The 25,376-nt window shown below is 42.7% G+C and overlaps 1 protein-coding gene across 3 annotated transcripts in view; it reads left to right on the top strand.

The window, feature by feature from the left end:
- FAM180A (family with sequence similarity 180 member A) overlaps window positions 1-23,971 on the top strand; it is an 83,112-nt gene extending 59,141 nt beyond the window's left edge. For 2 of the 3 annotated variants that reach the window (XM_080391372.1, XM_080391371.1), the window contains 2 exons: window positions 21,676-21,776; window positions 22,744-23,971. In XM_080391372.1, the coding sequence (XP_080247498.1) occupies window positions 21,676-21,776; window positions 22,744-23,085 (443 nt within the window). In that variant the 3' untranslated portion in view covers window positions 23,086-23,971. Of the gene's footprint in view, window positions 1-4,169; window positions 4,259-21,675; window positions 21,777-22,743 lie in introns of all 3 variants that reach the window. The other variant, XM_080391370.1, reaches the window with a different exon arrangement.
- Window positions 23,972-25,376: the final 1,405 nt, after the last annotated feature.

Genomic DNA, 25,376 nt, shown 5'->3' with positions numbered 1-25,376 from the left:
AATAAAAATCACACACTCCTCAGCCTGCCTAGATCCAGCTGCAGACATTGGTCCAGAAGTCACAGGCAAAGCTTGGTACCTAGGATGGCCATGTTCAGAATAATACAGAAAAGATCCTGAGTGGTGATGAAATATTTTGCTTGTCATCATCTCAGGTTTTCTTCTTGAGCCTCTTGTAGGCTTAGCTGTACAATATTACTCTGTTAGATTTTGTGAAGCGCCTGTCTAGAGAGAAAAGGTAACATTAGGTCTCTCTGAGTGGTATTCTCTATGCGATAGTAGAAGTGGGTCCTTCATTTCTCAAGGTCCCAAATAAAAATTCCAGATCTTAAGAGGTGTGTTTGCCAGAGAAACCAAGGAACAAATCCTATTCTTTAATGACAAAAATAAACAAAAAACTATACAGTTGTGGTAACCAGAGACAGTGTCACTTCTTGCCACCCAGTTGCTTTCATCAAACTGTTCTGATGAGTGCCAACACATTGGAAAGCAGAATGTGCGTTATAAGAATTGCCTGTTCCGCGAGGAGAAACTCGAAGGCAATCCTTACTAACACGTTTTATCTCAGCTGGCTGTAGTTTATTTGTTGTAAGGGCTTCCTGATTCAAATAAACAACACACAGACAGTAGCATGCTTGCTAGTGTTCAGGTGTTCACTTGTTCAGGGAATGAACTACTGCGGTTCCATGATTTTGGGAAATAGCTGTGCTGTGCTTTCCAGACCTCAAAAGCAGTATCACAGTTGCATCCAGATCTATCTGGTCTAATGTATTATTTTGTACTCAGTCTCTAGTGCTTGGTGAAAGTCAAATGGTTGTTCCATAACATCAGGGGAACAGTTTGTTCTCCTTAGAGGCTTTCAGCAGAAGGAATTACTTGGAAGAACAGAAGGCCCATCCTCCTTGATTTCCCCACAACAGTACAAACTTTGAGTATTTGCTCTAGTGTTGTGGCAACTGAGTTTGTGAGTTTGATGGAGCAGCTGCTACATGAGCAACTTTTGCATGGTTCTTCTGCTTGTGGGCTTAGCTACAGCAGGCTGGCAGCTCTTCAGTGCCAGGAGAGGGAAAACAGTGTAAAAGAGAGAGACTAGCTGTTGCTGGAAGGCTAGACAGTCCTTTTATGAGGAAGCAATGCTTAACATATTCTATACTCCGATCATTTGCTACGTACCAGACTGCTGATGATCTTGCTGTGTGGGTGAAAGATGAGTGCCTTGGTGATTAGGGCATGCACTGCATCCGCACACATTTTGACCTAATTTGCCTCTCTTTCCCTGCACTTCATATTGCATCCTTACAGCCAGGCACTCCCTTCTTGAGCAACTTCTGGGTTTCCACTGCTGACAGTAACACCTATGTGACATTTTTGTCTTGGATAGCACAAGCAAAGAGAATGAGGCCTGATCGACATGTGGAATTACAACACAAACAGTCAAACACATGCACACATATTTGCCCAGCGGGCTTTGAGTATGCCAGGTTACGGTTTTGGTTTATTTAAGACATGCTGAGGTTTCCAAAGGTCTGGTCCAAGGGTAAAAAGAAATTAAATCATCTGGAGTGGCCACAAGAACTTTTTAAAATGCAACATTTATTTAATTTCCATAAAGCCATTTTTATCCAATTCTTAATATGTAGTGCACATAAAACAATGAAAGATATGAAATGTTATGAAACTGAGCCAAACCTGTCTAAGCCTGGCTGTGTAAAGAACATTTCTTCTAATTCAGAAAATGTAATATTTCCCTTTTTTCTGGCTCCCACATGATCACTTGGAAAATTGCCTCCACTGCACCAACTTCCATGCTTGTTGGATCCATTCCAGTGACTCCACCGGAGCTCCAAAAGGCTTGATCAATCTGCTGCAGAGGTCTTTTCCACCCACCCCAGGCCTGTTCCATAAGTCTGTACCAGTTCCTAGGAATGCATGCTTGTAGGCTGGAGTATCCTGGTATGGAGATTTATTTGCCTGATGTAAGTTATTACCACACCAAGTACCACAAGTGTACCTATAAGAGAGGAAGGCACTGCCTGAAGGGTAGCCTGAGACTGAAATTCAGAGGAATTCAGGCCAGTTGTGTGAGGTTCAACATGGCTCGGTGTCAGGTCCTGCACTTGGGTCACAACAACCCCTTGCAATGCTACAGGCTTGGGGCAGAGTGGCTGGAAAGCTGCCTGGAGGAAAAGGACCTGGAGGTGCTGGCTGATGGCCAACTGAATGTGAGCCAGCAGTGTGCCCAGGTGGCCAAGAAGGCCAACAGCATCTTGGCTTGTACCAGAAGTAGTATGGCCAGCAGGACAAGGGAAGTGACAGTTGGCACTGGTGAGGCCGCACCTCAAATGCTGTGCTCAGTTTTGGGCCCCTCACTGCAAGAGGGACACTGAGGTGCTGGAGCGTGTCCAGAGACGGGCAACGGAGCTGGTGAAGGGTCTGGAGCACAAGGCTTACATGGAGCGGCTGAGGGAGCTGGGGTTGTTTAGCCTGGAGAGAAGAAGGCTCGGGGGGGTGGGGGGGTGGGGGGGGGTGGGAGTGGGAACCGGAACTTTATCCCTTGCTACAGCTACCTAGAAGGAGGTTGTAGACAGGTGGGGGGTAGGTCTCATCTCCTAAGTAACAAGCAACGGGACGAGAGGAAATGGCCTCAGGTTGTGCCAGGGGAGGTTTTGATTGGATATCAGGGATAATTTCTTCACTGAAAGGGTGTTGAAAAATTGGAACAGGCTGGCCAGGGAGGTGGTGGAATCACCAGAAGTGTATAAAAATGTGTTAAAATGTATATGATGTATAAAATGTAAAATGTATAAATGTGGTGTTTAGGGGCATGGTTTAGTGGTGGACTTGACAGCCCTGGGTTAACAATTGGACTTGATCTTAAAGGTCTTTTCCAACCTAAATGATTCTATGAATTAGCTTTGCAGCTGGATGACCTGAAGAAGACAATTTATATACCTGTGCTTTTACTTCCTGAATTCCTTTGCAAAGAGCTGTATAAATGCTGAGTATAAATGTACATCACAGACCTAAAAACAGATCCTTAAGAAACAAATTTTCCTACATTGTAAGTAGTAGGAAAGAGGCATTTGAAGAATATTTTCTGGCTTTTAAGAAATCAGAAAAAAATAAAGGCAAAAATATGTTTTCAAGCAGATGTGGAAAATATTTGAGAATTAATGAACTGAGGAGGCAACTGAGATATTTGTATGGCACAACTGTGTGTGAAGCTGAGATCACAGACCCAGGGCAAAGGAAATTTGCCTGCTTTGCATGACACAGGACAAGGCAGGTACTTGCTGGTGTCCTAGCAGGCTGATAGTCATGTGCACATCATGCGCCCAAGGGAATGAGCTCTGCCTTTCAACAGGGGTCACCTGGCTGGACCCAGTGCCACACTGATACACCGCTTCTGGCTCTGGCACCTCCGCCCTGTGCTTTGCTGTGCAGCACAGATGTGGCCTTCCTGTCCTTGTGGCAGATCCCTTGGGCAATCAGCTGTAGTGGCAGTCTGAAACTATTAAACAAAATGCTGCAGGAAGAGCAGAGAGAGGACTGAAGAAGAGGCTGAAGAGGGATTAGTTATTAGTACCTGGGAAAGCTGCTTGGTATTGCAAAAGGTAGCTAGAAAATAACGGTCCCTGAATGGATTTCACCTGCACAGGATAAATATTCAGTAGGGTAGGGCTGCAACTGTTATCAAAATCCATTCTAGCATGCCCTGATTCCTCAAATACTCCTTTAGGGGCAGACTTAATTTAAATCTGCATGGAGGATGATCCCTGAATCAGAATTCACAGTGGATACCTGAAAGACCTACAAAGGATGCTTAAAAAAAATCAAGGTTTCTAATCTCTTCTAGGGCAATGATGTTAAACTGTGATGAGATCAGAGGGAGGATAGATTATAGAAGTTTCCACATTTTAGTTTAGATCACAGATGGATATTGTACTCTATAAAGGCAGTCATGCTGTTAGCAAGGAAGGATCTAAGTGATTCTGAGGTTCTTCTCACCACAGGAAGCAGCCAAAAATGACTAAGGCTTACAGTCATAAACTGGTAGGCAGAATCAAAATTTTAAAAGAGAAAGGAGCTAGACTATTTTGAGGAAATCTGGGTAAGCAGCAAGAGGAAGACACATGAGGTAAAGCTGTTTTCTCTTTCCTATGTGCTAGACTAAGTGAGAACTGTGAACTGAAAGTGGCACCAATAGAATCTTCTCAGCGAACCCACTTCCATCCCAGTGCTGAGGACTGGCAACTCAGTAAGACATTTGTTGCTACTTTGGTCAGTTTTTTTAGGATTCCTGTGCACTGTAATGTCACATCTATTTGCCTCAGTCCCAGGTATAGAACTGTCATGGGTTCCAGATCAGTTTGCACAAGGGTCCTCATGCCCCAAAGTCCAGCTCAGAAGCAGCTCCTACAATTCAAATCCCTCTTTACACTTTCACATGGAAATAGGTCTCTTCCCCTTACCTTTAACAACTGCCTCACTGCTCTTAATGCATGCTGTTAAGGCAACGTTCCCTTCCATAGGTGAAGCCACTCAGTTATGAACGAAATAACTCATGTACACAAGCAAAGACTGTAGAGCATTCTGTGAGTTCCATCCTAAGTATCTTGTACTCAACTGCTGTGTCCAGAAACCCCTCTGGTACCTGGCATTATGCAAACACAAAGAGTAAAAAAAATATCTTTCCTTTTCTGAAGAAATTTCAGTGTAATTAAGGAGAAGAAACATTAGCATCCCTTTTTATCTTGAGGCACAGAGTAATTACATCATTTGCCCCATCTCTTCAGTATGACTGTGTGTGTGTATAGTCCTGTATGTTGTTAATAGTGGTGATCTTTTTTTTTAAATTCTCTTTCTGAAGCATAAATTGCTTTTCTTGTTTTCTGGGCGTGGATCATGCCAGATTAGGCAGGAGCGTAATGACTTCTCAGGCAGAAGAAATCCTGTCAGAAGCACTGAATAGTACAACGTCACTGAAAGGAAAGTCAGCAGGTCTTAATGAACATCATCAAGCCACGGAGGTTCTGACTACTCCAATAATGACAGGCAAGATGTAAATTGCTGAGGTAAAGCACTGAGTGGTGGAGCAATTAACTTTACATGCAGTGCCTGTGCTCGGGTTCAAGGCAGGGCAGGACCCATAGGCCTGGCCTGGGGTGCTGAAGACGAACACTGCTATTTGCCCATGTGCACAGCCTGCATCCACCTTGAACTGGGGCTCTGCAAAGCTGTGCACTCTCCCTCTGCACCCCCGTGGCTCTGCTAAAGGGAGCTGAGTCCACCCAAAATGCAGAGAAGCTAGCTGGGTTCATGGACCCAGTTGGAGCAAAACTAGGAGCTGTGTGAGTGTCTTGAAGTGGGCAAACCAGTCTGCTTCTTGCTTTAGCTTTAAAAGCATTGAAGTGTGCAGACCGTCACCACTGAAGTCAATGGGAGTTTTGCCTTCTCAGGAGTGTGGACACAATCTCAGTCATTATCTGGAATCTGGTTTCCTGTAGTAACCCTGATTGTTAAAATCTTCCAACTGAAACACATATAAAAGTGTTTTTCAACAAAATGGCACTGCCATGAGTGAAGCTGGTACAGGTCACTACATGGATAGCTGATGGTGGGAAGCAGAGGATGAAACACACCAAAGAATCATAACAAGGACAAAAAATGCCACCTTGAGAATAAGCTGCAAATAACACTTGCAAGAAGACAAACAAATAGAAGTCCCCAAGGGGACAGTAACAGATGGGGTTTTCTCTCCCACTGGAAAGAAAGCAAGCCAAGGAAGGGATCCTATATGCCTCTACTGTGCCTTTGTCTCTCATTGCCCTAAAATCCTGGTTTATTTGGCTGTTGCTATGGCAGCTTTATGATATGTCTCCCACAGAATACTTTCTTATTCAGAAGCCACAGCACTCCTTTGCCTACTCAGTGGCTAAACCTTAGCCAGTAACTGTTTTTATATCCCCCTGAGATACTCCATGCTGCAGTAATAACCTGGCTCCTCTTGTCTTGCTATCACGGTGGCAGGGTGAGCTCAATGCTGAGCTTGAGACTAAGGTGAATGTGGGGAGGAGAGGAACAGAGTTAAATAAGCTCCACTATTCCCAGTTTCCACAAACATTCCTTTCTTCTGGTGAAAGCGCATGTGGGGCCTTTCCTGGCCCAGTTTGCCAGTTAGGTTTGGCAGCTCCCCAGTTCCCCTGAGATCAACACGCATACCACTCATCCTCTGGAAATTCCTCCCCAGCCACAGGGAAACAGGTCACCAGCCAGGAGCCAAGCTCTGAACTCACTGAGTCTCTCTCCACTTAGGAGGAGCCAGGTGGGTAGCTGAAAAAAAGTTGCTGAGAAAGGGAAAAATAAGTTGTTCAAAGCTCAGAAGTTATTTGGCAGGAAATGGGACAGTGGAAGGGCAATGCTATGCTGCAGTCTGATGTTAGAGACCCAAATGCACAAGGTCTTCTGCAGTGCCTGTGTGACCCCCTCCACCCCCTGCCATGGAGCTGGAGGAGTTTTGCCTAATTGTGAAGAGAGTAAACTGCACTGGACTGGATGTGCACATCTGCTGCTAGCCAGAACATCAGGATTTCATCATCCCCATCTATTTGGCAGGTGGTGGCATGCCCCAAACGGAGGCAATGCTTCTGGTCGCTGTCTTGAAAAGAGTACAGACTTTCTAATCTGACAGGGTTTATTTGAGCCACAGAGAGGGAGACGAACAGTGAAGGCAAAAGGCAGAGGTGTTGGGAAAGAACAGAGAAGAAGCTAGAGGTAAAAATGGCAAATAGAAGGAAGTAGGGTGAATGAGAGGAAAGAAGAAGGAGAAAGGAAAAGTGTGGAGAGAGAAACTGTGATAAATGTGGATGGGAAAGATTAAAGCACACATACATTTGAGATTAGGGTAACATTCACACCCTTGTCAGCATGTTATGCAGCCCCATTTGAACTTGGTCTACAGCTGGTCTGCATCTTATCTGTCTGCTTCTCAGGCTCGTGGATTGGTTGCATTTCTCTGGAGCTGGCATTGCCTTTTTTGCATGTAAGCAGGAGTTGTGTTTGCTCCTGGTCCCCACCAGACTCTCAGTACACCACAATATTGAGATACATTAGTCCAGGCAGTTCACCATAGGTGACAGTATAGAAGTTGAAGTTACTGCTACTGAATCAGCAATATGTTGAGGACTCTGCACATCTCTCTCTCTCTCTCTCTTTTTTTTTTTTTTTTTTTTTTTACCCCCTTCCCATTGAGCTTTCTAAACTATGTAGGTAAGAAAAAAGACTCGTCCCCCTGCCCAAGAAACTGCCTGCTTTATTCCAGAGAAACTGCAACAAACTTGCTCTTTTAGAGGGATATGAGGCTACAGCATTTCCCATAAATACTAGTCAAGCTTCCCTGTTATTGCCAGTCATGGTAACAGTGTCACAGCTGCACAAGTCCCTGTTTCCCCCTGTCAGTCCCTGGAAGAATGGATCAAGTTCTGCCAGCCCTCAGTTTCCTCCCTGATTTTCATAATGCTCACAGCCATGACGTTACATTTCTGTTTATGCCTGGGTCTGAAGAAACACAAAATAATTGTTTATTGAATTTTTTTATTAAATGCAGATTTTATGTCTAAGGGAACTGTTCAGTCATAAGACCTCTCCTAAAATAAAAGACATTTAAGGCATGTGTCATTTTTATTTACTGTAATTATTCATGGCTTGGCATTGAACAAATTCCATTTCCAGTTAAACACTACTTGTAGACATCCTAATATAGTACAGCATGTGTTAAGTGAAACCATTCATTTGTCATAGTTGCAGCAACTTCTGGTTTTCTGGATTATGATGCCAATTTGGCAGAAAGTTTTTGAAGGTAGTAAGTCTAATGATAAAAACATATATACTGTTTTTTTCTGTTGCTTTCTACTACTAGAGTTTTTAATAAACAGCTCAAAGAGGCTGACTTACCTTGACTTGTCCTTAGCAAATCTAAAGCTCAGCTGGGTCCTCACAAAGATTCAAGGACAGAAAAGTACCCAAAGATTTTTTCCACACTGGGGTATCCCATAACAGGAATTATGTACAATTGACAAAAGTCAGATACAATCAGGCCCAATTAGGCTCAAGTGGCAAGGGACAGGGTGTGACGGCTGTGTTGGGCTCTCCAGCAGAAGGACAAGGATGACCTGGCCCTGATTCCACACAGAGTGCCTGGGAGAAGCCAGGGTGAAATAAACAGGCAGCAAGGCGTCCTAGCTCAGCTCAGAGGATCCCAGTTTTGATGAATGGACTACAGTTACCAGGTGTCCTCTGTCAACCATCAAGAACAGCCAAAATCTGCTTTCTGGCCCAGGCTTGGGATTTTTAGCTGCCTTATCTAACCTTCCTGCCTTTCTGTACCAGGTCTTTGCCTCTCACTGTGCCCACCTCTCCCTAAAACCAGCCCTGCTGCACAGAGGGAAGACAGCAGCTACTTGGCTGAGGTCAGAGTAATGCTGCATGCAGTGGATGAAGGGAATCCTCCAGGAACACAGAGAGCTGAGAGGGGAATTTGGATGTTTAGCAATGGGACCAAGAAAGATGAGACAGTCACAAGGCGACTATTGCAGACCAGGGGCTTGTCTTGCCATGGTGCGATATTTCTCATGATCACAGCAGGGAAATGCTGTGGGCTCCAGCTGATGAAGTCTGTCTTTAAAGAGTCTGCCTGGTAAACAGTTAAGTGTTAGAGATACTATAAGGAATTCTATTTCCCTAGAAAGACACTCCTTTTCTAGCCAGAAATTGTATTTAGAAAGCAGGCTGTTGGACATTTACTGGGAATTTCTGGATGCCCTTCAAACCCCGAATGACTAACTGTGTGTGCCACAGACCATCAATTCAGCATGGATCCAGTTACACCAGCCCTAATCTCTGTGCACGCTGCTCGTGGCCAGCATGGTCCAGCTGAGGTGAACTTCAGTGCTGAACAACATGTGCACCTATATCCCCAAAGGAAAAGATGTGGGCTCTTAAGTAAAATATCACAGTCAAGGCAAAGAGCTCAATTTTTACTTGCACAAAATTGTCACTGAGGTAAATACAACCAACTCATCATATGTCTTATATACTCTATACCCCTCCCTCCTTTCTATTTACATGATCAAAGATGGAAGTGTGCATCATGTCTAGCTGGATTTTCAGACCCATCTATGATGTTCCCCAGGAGCTTTTCACTCCTGGTTGAGTTCATGCTGCCAAACAAGACATAAACTGTCAAGGAAGCAATTGTATCTCCGCTGATGCCTCTGTGTATGAATGCTGCTGAACCCAATGCTGGACCTCAGCACTCCCTGAACATCTGCCCACTGAAGTGGAAAAGCGTGCTAGTTCTCACTGCAGTTCAGCTGGGAACAGCTACTTGAACATATGGTGGTTTATTTGTCCGTCTTCAAAACGCAGTGCATTTCCATATGTGTGCTTTTGTTGACAAAGTAGCACATACATTATTTAAACAAAGGTATTAATCACCTTCTGAGTGTCCCCTTCACAACAAACCAGAGTGCTCACACCAGCCTCTCACTGTAACAAAATGCAATGGGTGACAGCTACTAATCCAGTGTGTCCAAGGAGTTCAGCCATGACAAGCTGGTTTGCATTCTGCTCCATCCTTAATATCTGCACATTGCTCAGAGGTCAAAACAGAACTTAAAGATTACTAAGTGTAATTAAGATTACACTTAGAAGTAAAAATAGGGGGACAAGTAGTCCCTGCCTTAGTTTGTGGCCATACTAAATGTCAGTCTACCCTTCCAAATGGTTAGATTGTTGTATTAGTGTGCTCCAGTATCCCAGACAATGATTATCTCTTATCTACAGGGCAAAACCCGGTAATGAAATATCCCTAACATGACAAAAGGAAGTCATATGAAGATGACATGATTATCAATCACATGTTCATAGCCGGATGATCTCTATAAGTTCTCTTAGATCTATAGATCTATACAATCTCTGTAAGTTATCTGGGACATTATCAGTACTAAGCTGAGGAAGAACTGTCATGCAGAATTATCATATGATGAAGTCTACCTTTGCAAGGAATGCTTCTCTAGGCACAAGACAACAGATATCAGATTGACCAAAAGATTTTTCATTAGCAGCCTATAATGACAACCCACAGAGTGAATACATGCTGGCAAAAAGTAAGCAGGTGTCATTATGCAAGCTTGAGAGTGTTTGAATTAGCAAGAAGAAAGCCCAATCCAGGAAAAAACAGATTGAAATTTAGAATGCTTCACAGCAGATTATCTAAAGTGCTTCTCCACAGTAATAATGTCTTCTTTACCAGTCCCCATGCACAAAGGAGTTAAATCAAAGAATAAACTCCCAGCTGGTTTCCGTCAGCAACATGCTAGAGGTTGTCACTGGAAATCAAGTCTTCCTCCCTTTCTCCAAATTTATTCTTCCTAAATTTAGGGCATGAGGCCATTAACATTTATTTTCCTGAAACATTTACTTAGACTATTTTCCTGTAAGCCAAAATCTATTTCACGATTTCATCCCAAAAGACTCCAGGAGAAGAGAATGTATGGTAAGAAAGAATATCACTGAATCAAATTGCAGGGTCCTCTTGGGTTGAAGAGTGAGAGATGGCATCCGCAGGGGCAGGAACTGCAGCAGCAGCAGATGTTTAGTTTTGATGTTGATGCTGAGTTTCCATCAATTTCAGGTGCAACTGTCAGCATTTGGTGCCTTCCAGGTTCCACTCCTCAGAAAACAAGATATTTGGGTCATTTTGTGGGCCTTAAGATTTCTGCAAGCCTGAATCTAACCTTCTTCTCTTCCCTCTGATCCCAAGCATGTCTTTCACAGCACAGGGCTCTCTCTGACCTGGCTGCCCACAGAGCAACATCACGGGGCTGGTGGTGCCAGCTGAGGTCATCTGGACCTCACCCACAGTGTCCAGCTGCCTTTAGCAATCTGCAATATTCAAAGTTCTGGCAGAGATTTCTGTATCTAATGGTGAATCCAGTTATAGAACAGTTTCAGTTTTATTTCAGCAGATTGTGAAACCTGAAAGATCTAGGAATAGTCAGATTTTGGGAGTATGAAATAACAAGGAACAGTGGAAAAATGACAGCTTTGCAAAATAGAAATCCCATATGCATGTATGTACAGTGGGGAAGGCAGCTATATCAATAATCCATTTTGCGTTCATCCTTCAGATTTCTTTGCTAAGTTTCTAGCAATATCACAAAGACTGTCTTGGGCCACCATTGTGTCTGCACACATTGAAATCCACTGATTAGATTTTGTGGATGATTATATTTGAGTTGCAATAATTTTTAATATTATTTTCATGCAGATGCAGAAATTAACATATCAGAGCCCAGGCATTCATGCAGGTGTGAACTTGACAGAATAGACAACTTCTCACACTGACCCTCACTCACTGCTCCAGGAGAGACATGCGGCTCCCCTGCCTTGTACCCAGGGCTACAGCACAGCTTTCACCCTTCATGTTCCACTCAGGTGGCAAAACAGCTGTACCAGTTCAGTTCAGAAAGATACCTGAATCCATCTTCAGTCCTGAGTTACTTTCTCAGGCTTCTTGTCTTTATCATCACTACTGGAAAACACACAGTGTTTTGAAAAGGCATTGTCTCCAGAAACAACTCATTTCCTCACAAAAAGGACCCAGGATACCCCTGCTTTTTGTTTATTGGGCAAGGCTGATTTTGACACTTTCTCCACCCAGCACATATTCTTGTCATTAAGAAAACCAGCAGCAGGTGCACTGACATTTGGAGCTCAATGAACAGCTGGAAAGGCAGCTGGGGTTTCCCTGTTTTTGAAGAGCAAGTGAAATCCCAGAGCAGAGGAAGCAAAAAACTGGAATTTATAAATTCTCCTCCTAAAAAATTATTTCAACTTGGATGGGGATTTGAAAGAAAAGGGAAGACAATTATGGTTCTTTCTAATGTGAAGGAGAAGAAATGGTCAATATACTGTTTATTTCTCCTCGGTTTTGAGCTGCAGTATTGATACTTAGTGAATTTGAGGAATAGCTTATTTTTTTGCATGTGTGCTACTATATGTGGGTGATTACTTCATACACGAATAAAATAATAAATAGTTTGCTATCAGTTCAATAAGAGTTCCTAGATCCACCATCAAACACTTGAATTTACTTGTCAGTTTAAACTATTCACAGATGGTTTCAGTGAATAATTCTAGGGTCCTCATAATTTCTTCTGTTTTTCTTCACCTCAGCTAACAGCTCCATGACATCAGGGGGACAGTTCCCATAGGATAATTCAGCACAGGACAATTCAATTAGCAATAACAAGAAATCTGCAGATCATATGGCCATAGATTTTAAAGTCAGAATGCCTATGTATTTTTTCAATTTGGCCACCTGAACAGCATTTCATGTAGTGTCCCTTGCAACAGATCCAATGTATTGTGTTTCGTTGACACATTTTTTCTGAAAAGGCATATAGTTCAAACTGGAAGACATCATGAGATGGAAATCTGCTAATTCTTTCATTAGCCTGTAGTGGGCCATTGCCATTGTCCCAAATAAAAAGGCAAGACAATTTCAAAGAGATCTCCTAAACCTACATAGTGTTGGTCATTTAGATAAAGTACATGGTATTGTTTCTACTCTCTGAATAGACATTTTATGGAACTAGTCAATGACAACAGTTAATACTTGGACTGAAGAATCTGAGCTGTCATTCATGGTTATGAAATAAAATTCATACTGCTCCCTGCTAGGTCTGTGGTTCAAACTGGACCTTTGATTCTTTTCTTACCATCCAGTCTTGGAATAAATTTTAGATATTCTTTGTGCCAGTTGAATATACTCTGTTAAAAGTTCAGGGTAATGTAAGCATAGAGTGCAAAGAAGTGTTTGGCATCTGGTGGTCCCACAGCTGATCTTCACCTCTAGCGGGATCAAAGACTACACTAGTCGAGGTGGCCATCCACAGAAAGGAGATCATGAGCTTGGTGGCTAGATCAAGGGTGTGTAGGCATGAGGATGGGCTTCTGCTTTTCCTTAACCAGGGCTGATGTCCATCCTTATGTCATCTGAAAACTGGAATCATCACCAAATGTCTTAAGAGCAGCTGGACCACACATGCACTGGGAGTTTCTCACATGTAAGGGGTGCTGCTGGTGTAGCAGCTGTGATAGAGAGTGAGACAGCTAAAATCTATCATTCTTTTTGGTTTGCTTTTCCTTCCATTCATGATGCGATCGATCCCTGGCTTGGCTCGCTGTGTGACCACACAAAGTGGTGTTGGCACAAAGGGAAGGAGAGAAAAGCCCCACAGGGGGCAGGTGTGCTGGACTGCCCCTTGCAGCTGCAGCTGCAATTAGGTCAGCCTCAGCAAACCCCCAGATACTCAGCCACCTCTGCCTGCCAAGAAACCAGGGAAGCCTGGCTGAAAAAGAAAGTACAACACAATTAAAAAAAAACATTCGTAACTACTAGACATCTCTCCTCTATGCGTAGTTTGTCAGCTCTGTGTAAATATGTATCTGGGAGGTGGTGCAGGGCTCAAGCCCACCCCTTTGGGCTCTATGTTGCTAATATAAAAAGGGCAAAGAACTGGAGAGAGCGAGCTGGTTTTGAGCAGCAATAGCGTAAGACACAGACCTCTTGGAGCTGCTGCAGCTCTATCTTTTCCTGCGAAGCACACCTTACTTCTTTTGCTCTCACTCCATTTTTCAATGTGAGAGTCATCCACTTCACTTTGCTCCTAGGGTCTTTCCCCACAGCGCAGCACCGGAATGCCAACACGTGTCTGTATTTCTTCCTTCCCTCACTCCCTCATTCTCTGTTCCTTCCTGGGAGAAATGGAAGTAGACTGGATTGTCATTATATCCCTTCACTTGTTCATTTGTAAGGAACATTTTCAAAAGGGTTTAATTAAGATTGCTTTGTGCCTTGGCATAAGGGCTGTTGTGAGCAACACAGATATGGAAGCAAAGGTGACCCTGCAATGAAGACAGAGATGTAAAGCACTCTTTCATTTCCCAACGCGGCCTGAAATTTCTTATGTTACCAAAATTACTTATTGCCTCTGTGTTAAACCTGTGGAACAGGGTTGATATTTCCTTTCTTTATTCCAGCCCTTCACTCATATAGTGTTCACCATAGCCTATCCCCGGTTCCTGGTAATATAGCAGTAAACTGAAGGATAACAGTATATTTCACTTCTTTCCTTCAGTTTCTCTGTGTGCATTTTTTCTCTCCATGCCATGGCAACTTTACATCAGCACATCAAAGGCTTCTTTTGGCTGACTGCATCTTTTTTTCTGAGCGTAAACATTACCAGGTAGGATCTGCTCCTTATGACCAAGAGAAGAATAAATAACACAGCATACATTGCTCCAGGCTGCAAACAGGTGAAAATGCTGCATAATGGAAATTCCATCTGAGGGAATAAATTCTCAGACCATTTTAGTTGGCTGATGTTAGTCATAGCTTTAAAACCATTTTACTTAAATCATAAAAGAAAAAGATACCCTCCACCTCTCACAAACACAGGCTCAGATGCACCATTTCCTTCTCTAGCAATACCTATTTCTGTAAATATAAACGGTGGATTTTTTTTCTAATACACCTTTACTTTTCTTACTCATGCCAAGTAGCTAGAAAGGCTATTTCCACTCTAGTTTTTATATAGAAACTCTGCTGCAGCTTAATCTCATCTAACATATCTCAGGACATTTATGAGGTGCAGAAGTGTAGGATGGAGTGGGTTCTGTTTTATAGAACTGAGAATATGTGTGTTTTTTAAAAACGAGATAAATTAGTAAGAGGCCACTTTGAAAAAAAAATGATTATGTGATAAACTAAGGAATTTGATACAATCTGCTATTAATTCTAAGAGTTTTAAACTGATATTTTTTTTCTTCTTAAGAACAGTGTTGCCTGTTGCCAACTTTTGTAGGGACATGTACTTCATCCTTATTGAAAAAACTTATACTTTCAAGTTTGAGCTTTTTTCTTGTAACCATTCTTTTTATAACTAAAGAAGAAACATGCCTATTCTCACTTTTTGCCAACAGGCAGGAATAAAAAGAGACCATTGCCACTATTAATTTTAGTCTTGGGAGCTAAGATAGCTAGGATAAGGAGCTGGAAGTAAGAAGAGGCAAACTCTCTTGGTAGCTGCTTTTAAAAATGTGCTAGTTCATGTTGGTTTGTAATTAAAATGTCTTCTCCCTCTTGCTGCTGTGTTCTCCTAAGGGGCATTGGGATTTAATCTCCCAATAATGGAGATTTAAATGTATTAAAGTTGGAATGCACTAGCCTTTGCATTGCACTTGTTGTCATGGGAGCTGCTTATGAGAGTATCTGCAATTCCAGATACAGGTTTCCGAAGCTAGCCTATAGCACTGCAGTGGTTTGTTTTTATCCTTCTGTTTTCCAGGCTTTTGTGAGTGTTTCCCTTATTTATTCTTCTTATTCTTCCTCCAGCTTCCCGCTCTTTCCATTTCTCCTATGCCAGGGCAAAGTGTTCAATCATTTCTAATATAGCAGTTTTGACACAGAAAAGCCAAAGGTCAGGAAACATGGAGGAGTTATGCCTGAGCATGCCCCAGTGCAGGGCCAGCCACAGCCCAGGCTCTGCCCTGGCAGCAGCTGCAGGCCCAGGGCAGGACAAGCACCTTGCAGATGGTGAACGTGTGTCCTTCTGGCGATGAGGCAAGTGCAGCACAAGAAGTAAATGAGGATGGGATTACTATGCATAAAGCCTGATCACCACTCACTATCACTGCACTTTTTGTGATTTACATTACTACTTTCACTGCCCACCATGCCTCTTATAAGTCAACATGACTTCACCCTGGGGGAAGCAATGCTTCTGGTATCAAGATCTGCTGCAAGCACAAAGCAGGTAGTTGCTCAGGGCAGAAAAATATTTAGTGACTTTGACTGCAGCATGGTAAGGACAGGTATTTCATACAGCCTGAGGCAGTAAATTGGGGACAGTGAATTGTTACTCTAGCAATGGAGTAACTCAGCATAAGGACCCACCAAAGAGTCATCTGACAGAAATAAATATGTATAAAATATACTTCTCATCTGATAGTAAACCCTCATAAGTAAGGTGATCAAAGAAGAACATGAAACAAAAAGCCTTTGTCAAGGGTATGTCAACTTTGACACTCACGTACTCTTCTCTTCTGCAAATACATGTTCAAGGAGAAATGTAGAGATTGAGTTCAAACCAGTGCTTCCCATACACTGTTAAAGAAAATCTGCTTGTGAGCATTTCTTCAGGCATTTGCCCAAAGAACAACATCAATAATGACTTTTAGGAACTTCCCAGCAGCCTCTGCATCAAAATAGGTTCATCCAGCAGTAAATAATTTTATTGCCTACCGATAAAATAAAGCCAAATAAGAAGAAATTGCTGTCGTTATAACCTAGGATGCATTAACTTCTTTCTGTTGAGGCTTAGGAGTCTTGACTTCAAAAGCTTTGAGCAGGAAAGGGAAACTTTTGCTATGAGAGATCAAGCTGGATGTGCTGCTGAGCTTGTAGAAGTTTCTCACTATTAAGGGGTGGTTGTGAGCTTGCAGTAAAAAGACAGTTGTGGTGATCTGAGTGGATATGACTTTGCAGAGCCCTATTAATCCCTGTTACGACTGCTGGCAAACACATAAAGGAGTTTCAGAGATCACTTTTCCTTTTTAGGTCCATCACTGAGCAGGAACTGCTGCTGCTTGTGTCACTGCTCCCTGCCTTGTGTTCCCAGAAATAGGGGGCTGGTCCCAGGAAGACAGTGATGCCCAAAGAAATTATTTTAATGAGTTTCTTTAGAGTCAAGCCCGAGAAACCTAAGACATGAGAACACAACTGGCAGCCTGCTGGCTGAGTTTGGATTACAGGACAAATCCAGCTGGGCCACTGATTGTCCCTACACCAACAGGTGACTCCTTTGCTTTGCTTGCAGGGAGTCAGGAGTTTTGGCCCACAAGTACTTTTTCCTTTCCTTCTCCTGTCCTTCATGAAAGGAGTCCCACTGAAGCAATGAGATAGCCCTTTTCCATGCTCCTGAAGTCAATCAAAATAATTCTTACTGAGTCATGACCCAATTAAACTGTGTTCATGTCCTGGAGCACCAGGGAGATGTACGTGCTTTGGAGCAATGATCTGCACAGGGCCTGATTCCTGCTCTTGCCTTCATGCCTTTCTACAGAAGAAGAAAAGGGTATTGATGATGCACAAATAATGGAGCACTCCTGCAGCTATGCTCCATACTTATTGAGCAAACACATCAAAGGTAGCAAGTGGGAAATCAGAAGCAGGAATGTGAACTGGAAAGAAAAACTAGACATCTGTACCCTCACCAGTGAAACTGCACAGAAAACCTGGAAGAGGATCACAAATGTTTTTCATGTGGCTAACGAGGTCCAGAAAATTCTGGTACAGTTCTTAAGAAAGATAAAAACATCTATAAAATAAGCTCTTGTCAGCCTCAGATCTGACATTATGTTTAAACTGTAAAATTTCTAAGCTGTCATGAGTTGAATTGTGAGAAGCAGGCCAATATCTCCAGCTTTTGTTTAAAAATCCAGCTAGTCCTGAAGGAGAAGTCAAGTTGAGTTAACAGAGCCATAGGAGACTGGACAGGCTCCTGCAGTGAGCAGTGCAGAAGACAGGGACTCCCGTACCACGTTTTGACAGGCATTTGTAGCCACCCTTAGGACTAGACTTGCTGGCTGCCCACCATCTCCAGGCACAAGCAGTGGTGCACTCCAGGGCACAGGATGAGGCCGTTCAGGGTCGGCAGGTGGGCTGGGAGCGGGCGGCTGCACTCGGGCACAGTGCTCCCAGCCACCTCTAGCCCTGAGGCTTCAGCGGGCAACGATGGAGGTCAGATCAGGGAGCACTCCTAAAGCCTGTCTGAAGAAGGAATTTGGACGAGGATGAGCCTGGTAGTACACAGATATATAATAGAAAATGTTTTCAGTAAGGATAACAATAACCTTGTTTTTCCTACCTCTGTGGATCATAATCTTTTTGTTATGTGACTGCTCAGTCCCTAGGACAGAAACACCCACATCTCCATTGGAGATGTCTTGACACATTTGTATGAGAAGTAAAAACAGTAAATCAATAAATGACTTCAGAGATCACTGGGTTGAGCTGTCTCTGTCAGTACTGATCAGGGATCTCTGCCTTTTGGACATTCATGGGTACTGCTATTGAAACCATTGGCTGCAATATCAACATATAAATGACACACATTGGATGCATCTTTCTATGATATAATTGCTTCACAGCTTTTCAGGGAAACCCCTTGGGGAAGTAAATAGTAAAGAGATGGAAAGTCACAGTAACACTCCTCTGCTATATTTGATACTGCCCGGCTAATTCATGTCAGAGATGGAAGTAAATGCAGGAAGAATTCATGTCAGCACAAAAGTTTCAAGTGGAATTTGCAATTACTAAATGCAGAAACTGGCTGCAAGTATTCCTCTGTCTTAGCTTTTGTGCTTAACTTACATGTGTATTAGGTCAGGGTAATGAAAATCAGAGAGTGCTTGCTCTACATGCTCACACAGTTTTGGAGGAACTGGCGAATTTATGGAAAGGACTGTGGAGGGAGTGATGGTGGAAGGATTTGACTACTGTGCAGGAAGAGAAAGGGAAGGACTGAAATAAAATGTGGATCAGGAAAATCTGATCACCATGACAAATACAAAACAGTTCCTGAGTAGAGTCTCTAAGAACTGTAACAAAGTTTGATGTGTTTTGGGAACAAGATAGTGAGATCAAGGAGTCAGAGCTAGCCTGGTCCCTACAGAGGATGGCAAGCTTCTGACACGCATACAAAGTCCTTTTTCACAGTATAGCAGTTCAGGCTCTTGCACCTTTGAATCTCCTAACCTAATCCACGTTACACTGGGAACAGCTGGGTAGAAAAACCGAGCTGCTTTCTGAGGTGTTACCTGTGATTCAGCAAGTAGGTCAATACTAAATTGATAATATGGCATTCATTTTTGTGCAAGTCCTTCATTGAGGCTTTTCTGGCTGATTGATGATGGGCTGGTTCTGATAACTCCTAGTTCAGCTCCATGGTGGGAATCTGCATTTGACCTGAAAGCTAAAAGCAATCGGTGTGATGACAGTGAGCATGACAGCACTGAATCAAGATGCAACATTTTTCCATGTCTCAGAGAATATTTCAGATGTAAACCATCTGCATATGTAGAGGTATTCTGTACTCTGAGGCTTTTTCCACTGAAAGGGCATCTAAAAGATAAAAATGAATTGTCATCATTATGGACTGGATTTCTGCCAGCTGCTTAGTAATTACAGTTTTAATTGCTTGGTAATAAAAGTTTTAATTACTCAGCAATTAGTGCTTGAAGTTTCAACATATGCACTCAATTGCATTCTCAAATTGCCCAGAGCAAGAAATGGATTATCTCCAGTGTATCTCAGCAAAGCTCTGAGCAAGAGAGGTGAACATCAGTGATGGAGCAACAACAGAAAATGAGTATAGCCCCAGTTGCCAGTGGTCAGATAGGCAAACACTCCCACAGAGCAGAATCTGAAGGCAGCATGTGACTTTTCCCAAATTCATCACCTCCTCAGCTGGGCCAGACAAAATGCTTGGGCGGTAAAGGCATCACACTGCAGAAAGGCTACTGCAGAAACCAAGTCCTTTTCAACATCTGTGTTCTTTTACTTGGTGCATTCATTCCCTCAGGCTTTTAGTCACATATCCTGCAGGTACTATTTTATTATTTAAACAAGTTTTAATCTAAACTCACATGGATCCAATAGGAAGCTCTGCAGGTGTCTTACCAAAATGCCTGAAGCCCATTCCTGCAGGATACATTTACAGTTAGTAGTATCCAGCTGCAGTATGTTTATTGCAATTTAACAAACTGTTCTACCTATTGTATATTCCCTAGCTAATTCAAGGCCAAAACACACGTTGCTGGGTCAGGCATGAATTACTTCATACCTAGTATTATCCCAATTAATTTTCCTTATGCTAGATAGTAAAGGTTGTAATTAACACAATCTCTGAGGGTCTGGTTTCTTTCTCCTTGCATTACTAGAACTTAAATATCATTAACAAGTCAAACTTTAACAAAGTCAACAGCTGGCAATGGCCCAGGAAACAGGACTGCATTTAGGGTTCAGAGTCTAGAAGCAACTGCATATTTGTGATCTGCTTGGGTAATCAAAGAGGCAAATTGTCTGAGGAACCATATAGTCAGGGAGCAGGGACAACTTTTCCATAAAATAATTACAGTGGCTCCAACTTTCATTGCATGCCCAGCAGAGAGAGCTTTAAATGACATTCAGGTTTTCTACAGGCAGCATGCAAAATCCATCACAAGAACTTTGGCAAAACAAGACAAAATTGATCTAGTAAAAATATTTAATGGAAAAAAATCTGGTACAGAGAGGGTGGGATTAAACTTTTCAGAAATTCAAAGTAAGCTGTATGTTCCATTAAATGTTACTCAATTGCAGAACTTCAAATTTTGGAGGAGGGATCATAATACCACTCAAAAGGTGTTCGTTTTTTTTTAACTGGTTTCCAAATTTGTCTATTGGTAAACAACAGTTAAAGTTGAGAAGTTAAGTTTATGAGGAACATAAGCACAGCTTTGAAAAACCCTTCCTGTTCCTGAATGTTAGAAAAAATCCAACAAATCCAAACTATGGTTACCTAAACATCAACATCTAAAACATATATACTTAACATTAAAAAACCCCAGAGTTTTCCCCCTCTGCTCTGAAAGGAACTTACACCTTTTAATAGTATTTAGTTACCTGGTTAGTAACCTAGTTAGCAACTCAAAGCATTTAGGTGGTCTGTAATGTAGCATCAGATGTTTTCTATACTCTGGACTGTACAGGCCATTGATTCCACAAATGGTCTACCTCACTGGGGTGCTGAGTTCAGGGGCTATACGTATGTTTTCTGTCTCATTTCCCTGAGACAATATCTGTATTACATTTCACAGTGGTGAATAAATACCCGATCATAGCAGACTTTGTTGTTTCTAGGTGTAACACTGTGAAGTATTAACATCATAACAAATTTTGATTCACCTCATTGAACGTAGCTGTCTTCTCTAAGCTTGTAACAGGCTCAGTGAATAGACACAGACATCTCCAAAGGGTGAGTCACTCCTTCCAGACATATATGCCCAGGACAGATGAGATTACCTACTCTCTGGAGGAGTTGTCTCAATCAACTAAGGAGATCAACTGTTAGACAGCTGAAACCAGGAGAAATGTAGTCTTAGAAGTGTGACAGTGGGAGAATGGCCTGAATAAAGTGGGCTTTCTTGAGGGTTGCTGTTGATTCCCCCTTGCAGAGCATGAAATGAAAATACATGTTTTGAGAAGAAGAAGAAATATTTCAGGCGATGTTGATGTTATGGTTATCATTATTATTCCTTACACCGCGGCTGCACCTCAGACTAGGCCTGGATTACAAACCGCTCTGTGTTAGCCACTGTATACAGGACAAACAGTTAACCTCCATCCCTAGTAGATTATTGTCTAAGCAGTCCATGCTACACAGTTGTACTGTACCGTAAATCTTTCCGACAGGCTGTTGTTTTGTTGAATCTACTATTGAAAACTGCTTCCTCATTTCAGTGTTTGCTACTCTATGGAATTTCTCTTTTCCCATTATTATTTTCCAGCTATGCTTTTCCCAGCTGCTCAGCGATTCAAGAGGTCTTCAGCTGGCTTCCTTAACCCAGTGCTACAAAACTCGCTGGAAGATGTGGTCCTGCTTTATGAGGTTCGGTATATGGGAGCAGATGGTACCTTAAGCCCTAACCAAGACTGTGGTGACTGTCCATATGGGGGTTATCCACCTTCATGTCACTTTTCCTCATCCCAGCAATAAAACCAGTGCTGGCTATGTAATAGCTCAGCAGAAGGCAGGGAACAGACACATATATGACAAACTTGGCTCTTTCAACACTTAAGCAGGCAGCAGTTGCCTGCAGTACCTCAAATGTGGGTTGTAGCTCACTCTTGTCCAGAAGAGTTATGTACTAACAACACAATGCATTTAAATTCTTTGGTCTAAGTCTCAGTCCCAAATTATTTGTTCAGATCATTAAAGGCACAAGTATCAGTCATTGCAAAGTAGTCCCAAGGGCATGACTGTTTCACTTCAAAATGATTCAGGTCCCCACTTTCACAGCAGTGGAGACTGCAGATATAATGCATAGTCTGGAACAGTGTCATACAGTCAGCTAAGGGAGAGTTGCCCACCTGAAGAAGGTATACGGGTCAAATCTATCTATCCCACACCCTGAGAAACTGGGATTGGATGTCCAAACAGGGGAGACAGGCTGGGAAGCCACTGCTGTGGTCTGTCACACAGAGCTAGGCCACTACTGCTATCCCTGGCAGGGTAAAGAGCTTTTCCCAGCTGTGCTGCTGCCTGTACCTCTCTAATTCCCATGTGGCACCAGCAGCAACCCATGCCTGTTTTGGACAACACAAGGCTACCTGCTTTTTCCTTTTCCTCTCTCCTTTCCCCATAGCCTGTCTCTAAGTTTCCCAGGTGGGTAATACAGGAGTCCGAAGTTCACATAGAGCCTTTCTGGTCTGCCTCACTCCAGCCAGTGCAATGAGAATTTTGTCTCCGTTTGACCTAAAATAAAGACCTAAGGACATGTTGATAATTCACATTTACTTTGCCTAGATTCTCTTGGAAAAGATAAATAGCTTTCTGTGTTCTGATTTTGTACCAGTTTCTTTTAGCTGAGCTTGACATTGACAAAGGTCAGAGGATCTCCATCAAAGATGAGGAGCTTGCTTCACTGAGGAAGGCTGCTGAGTTTGACACCATCTGCAATGAGATTATTCCCAAGAGCATCACAGAGATCCGCAGGCTGAGTAGCAGGCTGTCTTCCTACCCAAGGGTCCTCAAGAAAGAAGACTTTGAAAGGACAGTGCTGACCATGGTCTATACAGCCTACAGGGCTGCTCAGTCCCAGGGGCACCAGAAAGATGCTTGGGCTGAATCCTTTGTCAATCTTTACAAAGCGCTGAAGCACGACTTGATGTTCCCATACAACAAAGAGCCATCATAGTGGGAGACTTGATGCAACGACAACTCAGCCACCTCTTCTGGTTGATAAGGGACACGTAGCACGTCCACCACTTTATTCTATAAAGAGTTTAATAGCCTGCTTCAAAAAGATTATTTGTTTTCTAGCTCCCTCTTGTGGAATCCACTTTATAGTTCCATGTTATATGGGAAAAAATGTCTTGGGAATTCAATTTTTGTGCTCACTTGGAGGCACATTCTGTGACAGGCAAAGTAGGGATTCCGGTGTACATGCCAGACAGATATGCCCTTGTGTCATCTTGTGGGTTTCCTATAAGCAATACATAAGTATACTATCCTTGTGCTCACGTACCTAAGTGTATGTACTGGAGAATGCTGCTTTCCTAGCTGGGGAAACAAGTTCATATTTTGGTTGGCCAGTAAAAGAATATTATACAGAAATGCAAAAGTCCTCTATAAGTAGAAGAGGTTTCATAACTTTCAGTCTTCAGAAATTATGCCACTTATTATTCATTCCAAGTATTGTTGTAAATAAGCACTGTCTGATTCACTTCATTTGGCTGAGCCGGTTTTTAATGGCAATAACATCTGCAGAAGACAAAGGGCATTGTGAACACCAGCAGCAAACAATGCCTGTGAACATATTGCCTGCTTCATAGAGCCACCCTCCCAAACAGTCTGCAATGATTCTTTCATTATTTGCATGACCGTGTTTCTGCTCCTTGTCTTTTGACAGGAACATGGATTTGTTCTCAGTGAAGTCAAAGGCAAGACAAAGACCCTGTATAATTTAATGATGACCCATTTTTCCTGGTTCTATCACTTGAACTAGTAGGTCACCTAAACCCATACTTCAGAATCCCCTGAGGCAAGGGAGGAAGGTGCATTAAAACATAACTGGTGCTGAATTTAGCGGTGTGGCTCATTTTTGATAGCAAACTATATATCCACTTGTGTGTATGTGTGTGTGTGTGTTCATGTATGTGTGTGCACTTAAGTGCTGAGTACATGCAAGAATCCTAAACTGTTCAGTCAGGGAAAAATTGCATCCAACCACTTAGCAGAAAAGGCCATTCACCAATCCAGTCATGGGAATTATGAATTTGGGAGCAGCGGAAAAGCAGTACTTGTTTACAGCAAAAATTGTTTGTAGAAATAGTGCAACTGATTATTATAAACTGGAAAAAAATCACGGACAGAAGATGGAGATAAAAAGGAGATATATATATATATCTTGTCAGATAGCTGACTAGCAATGAAAAATCCAAACTATTCTAAAGCATTTTCCTCTATTTTTTGTGAAAAAATTATATGAACTCTGTTTCTCTATTGTTATTAGAGGTGCTTCTACTTCCAAAGCACAGAAAAACATCTGAACATTTATTTCACCTTTCATACCAACACTATCTCTCTACTTGCATCATATCTTAAGGATACAGGCCCAAATCACAAATCCCTGAAGGTGTAAAAGTGAACTGAGGGTTCCAACCCTGTTTCTGAATCGTGATTAATTTCTTTTGCATCACTTGAGCAAAAGGAATGAACTCTTCAGTGTCCCTTAACAGGGATACCCCAAGGACTGGATCTGAAAAAATCGATCCAGCACCACCTTGTTGCAGCAAACAGCAAATAGTGCAAGCAGTCAGAGTGCACTGGGTTTGGCAATCACCTGTGGGAATGTGGGAAGACAGCAGCTTTAGGGGCAGGCTGACAATGGCATAAGCAGCTGGGCAAAGGGCTTATAAAAGACACAGACAGCCCTGTTTCACCCAGCAGCTTCTGTATGTGTCTGCATGAGCATGCATGTTTGCATTGAGATGCACATATGTGTAGGTGCACTTTTAAACCTGAAGACGTTTCTTGGCCATCTTCAAAGACTGGCTGGCATACGGCAAATGAAACTGAGAAGCTCAGCCACAAAGCTATGAGCCATAAGTACCTCTGTCTCCTCTATGTGCACGCACAGCTCAGCACCCACAAATCAGCCTTGCGCTTTAAGCTTTCAGCATCAACACTGATGATCTGTTTGTGTTTTCTTCTTTCGCCACGCTTCACAAACACATGGAGGGGAAACACCATGGACTGCACTTCTGCCTTTCCAGCTCTCCTTGGCTCCCTGAAGCAGCACTTGCTGGAATAGTCTGGAACCCGGGCAATTCATAAATCCCTTACAGCCAGTGATGCCAAATCTGCAAAAATAACCAGAGAGCACCAAAGCAAGTATTAATTGTTAGCAGTCACCATCCAGAGAAATGCCTCCTAGTCACACTCCTCACCCTACAACAGGACTGTTTAGCAGGCAGAGTTTACTAA

Source organism: Falco punctatus, assembly GCF_963210335.1.
Source record: "Falco punctatus genome assembly, chromosome: 6".
Classification (NCBI taxonomy): Eukaryota; Metazoa; Chordata; class Aves; order Falconiformes; family Falconidae; genus Falco; species Falco punctatus.
This window is presented reverse-complemented; position numbering and strand designations above follow the sequence as displayed.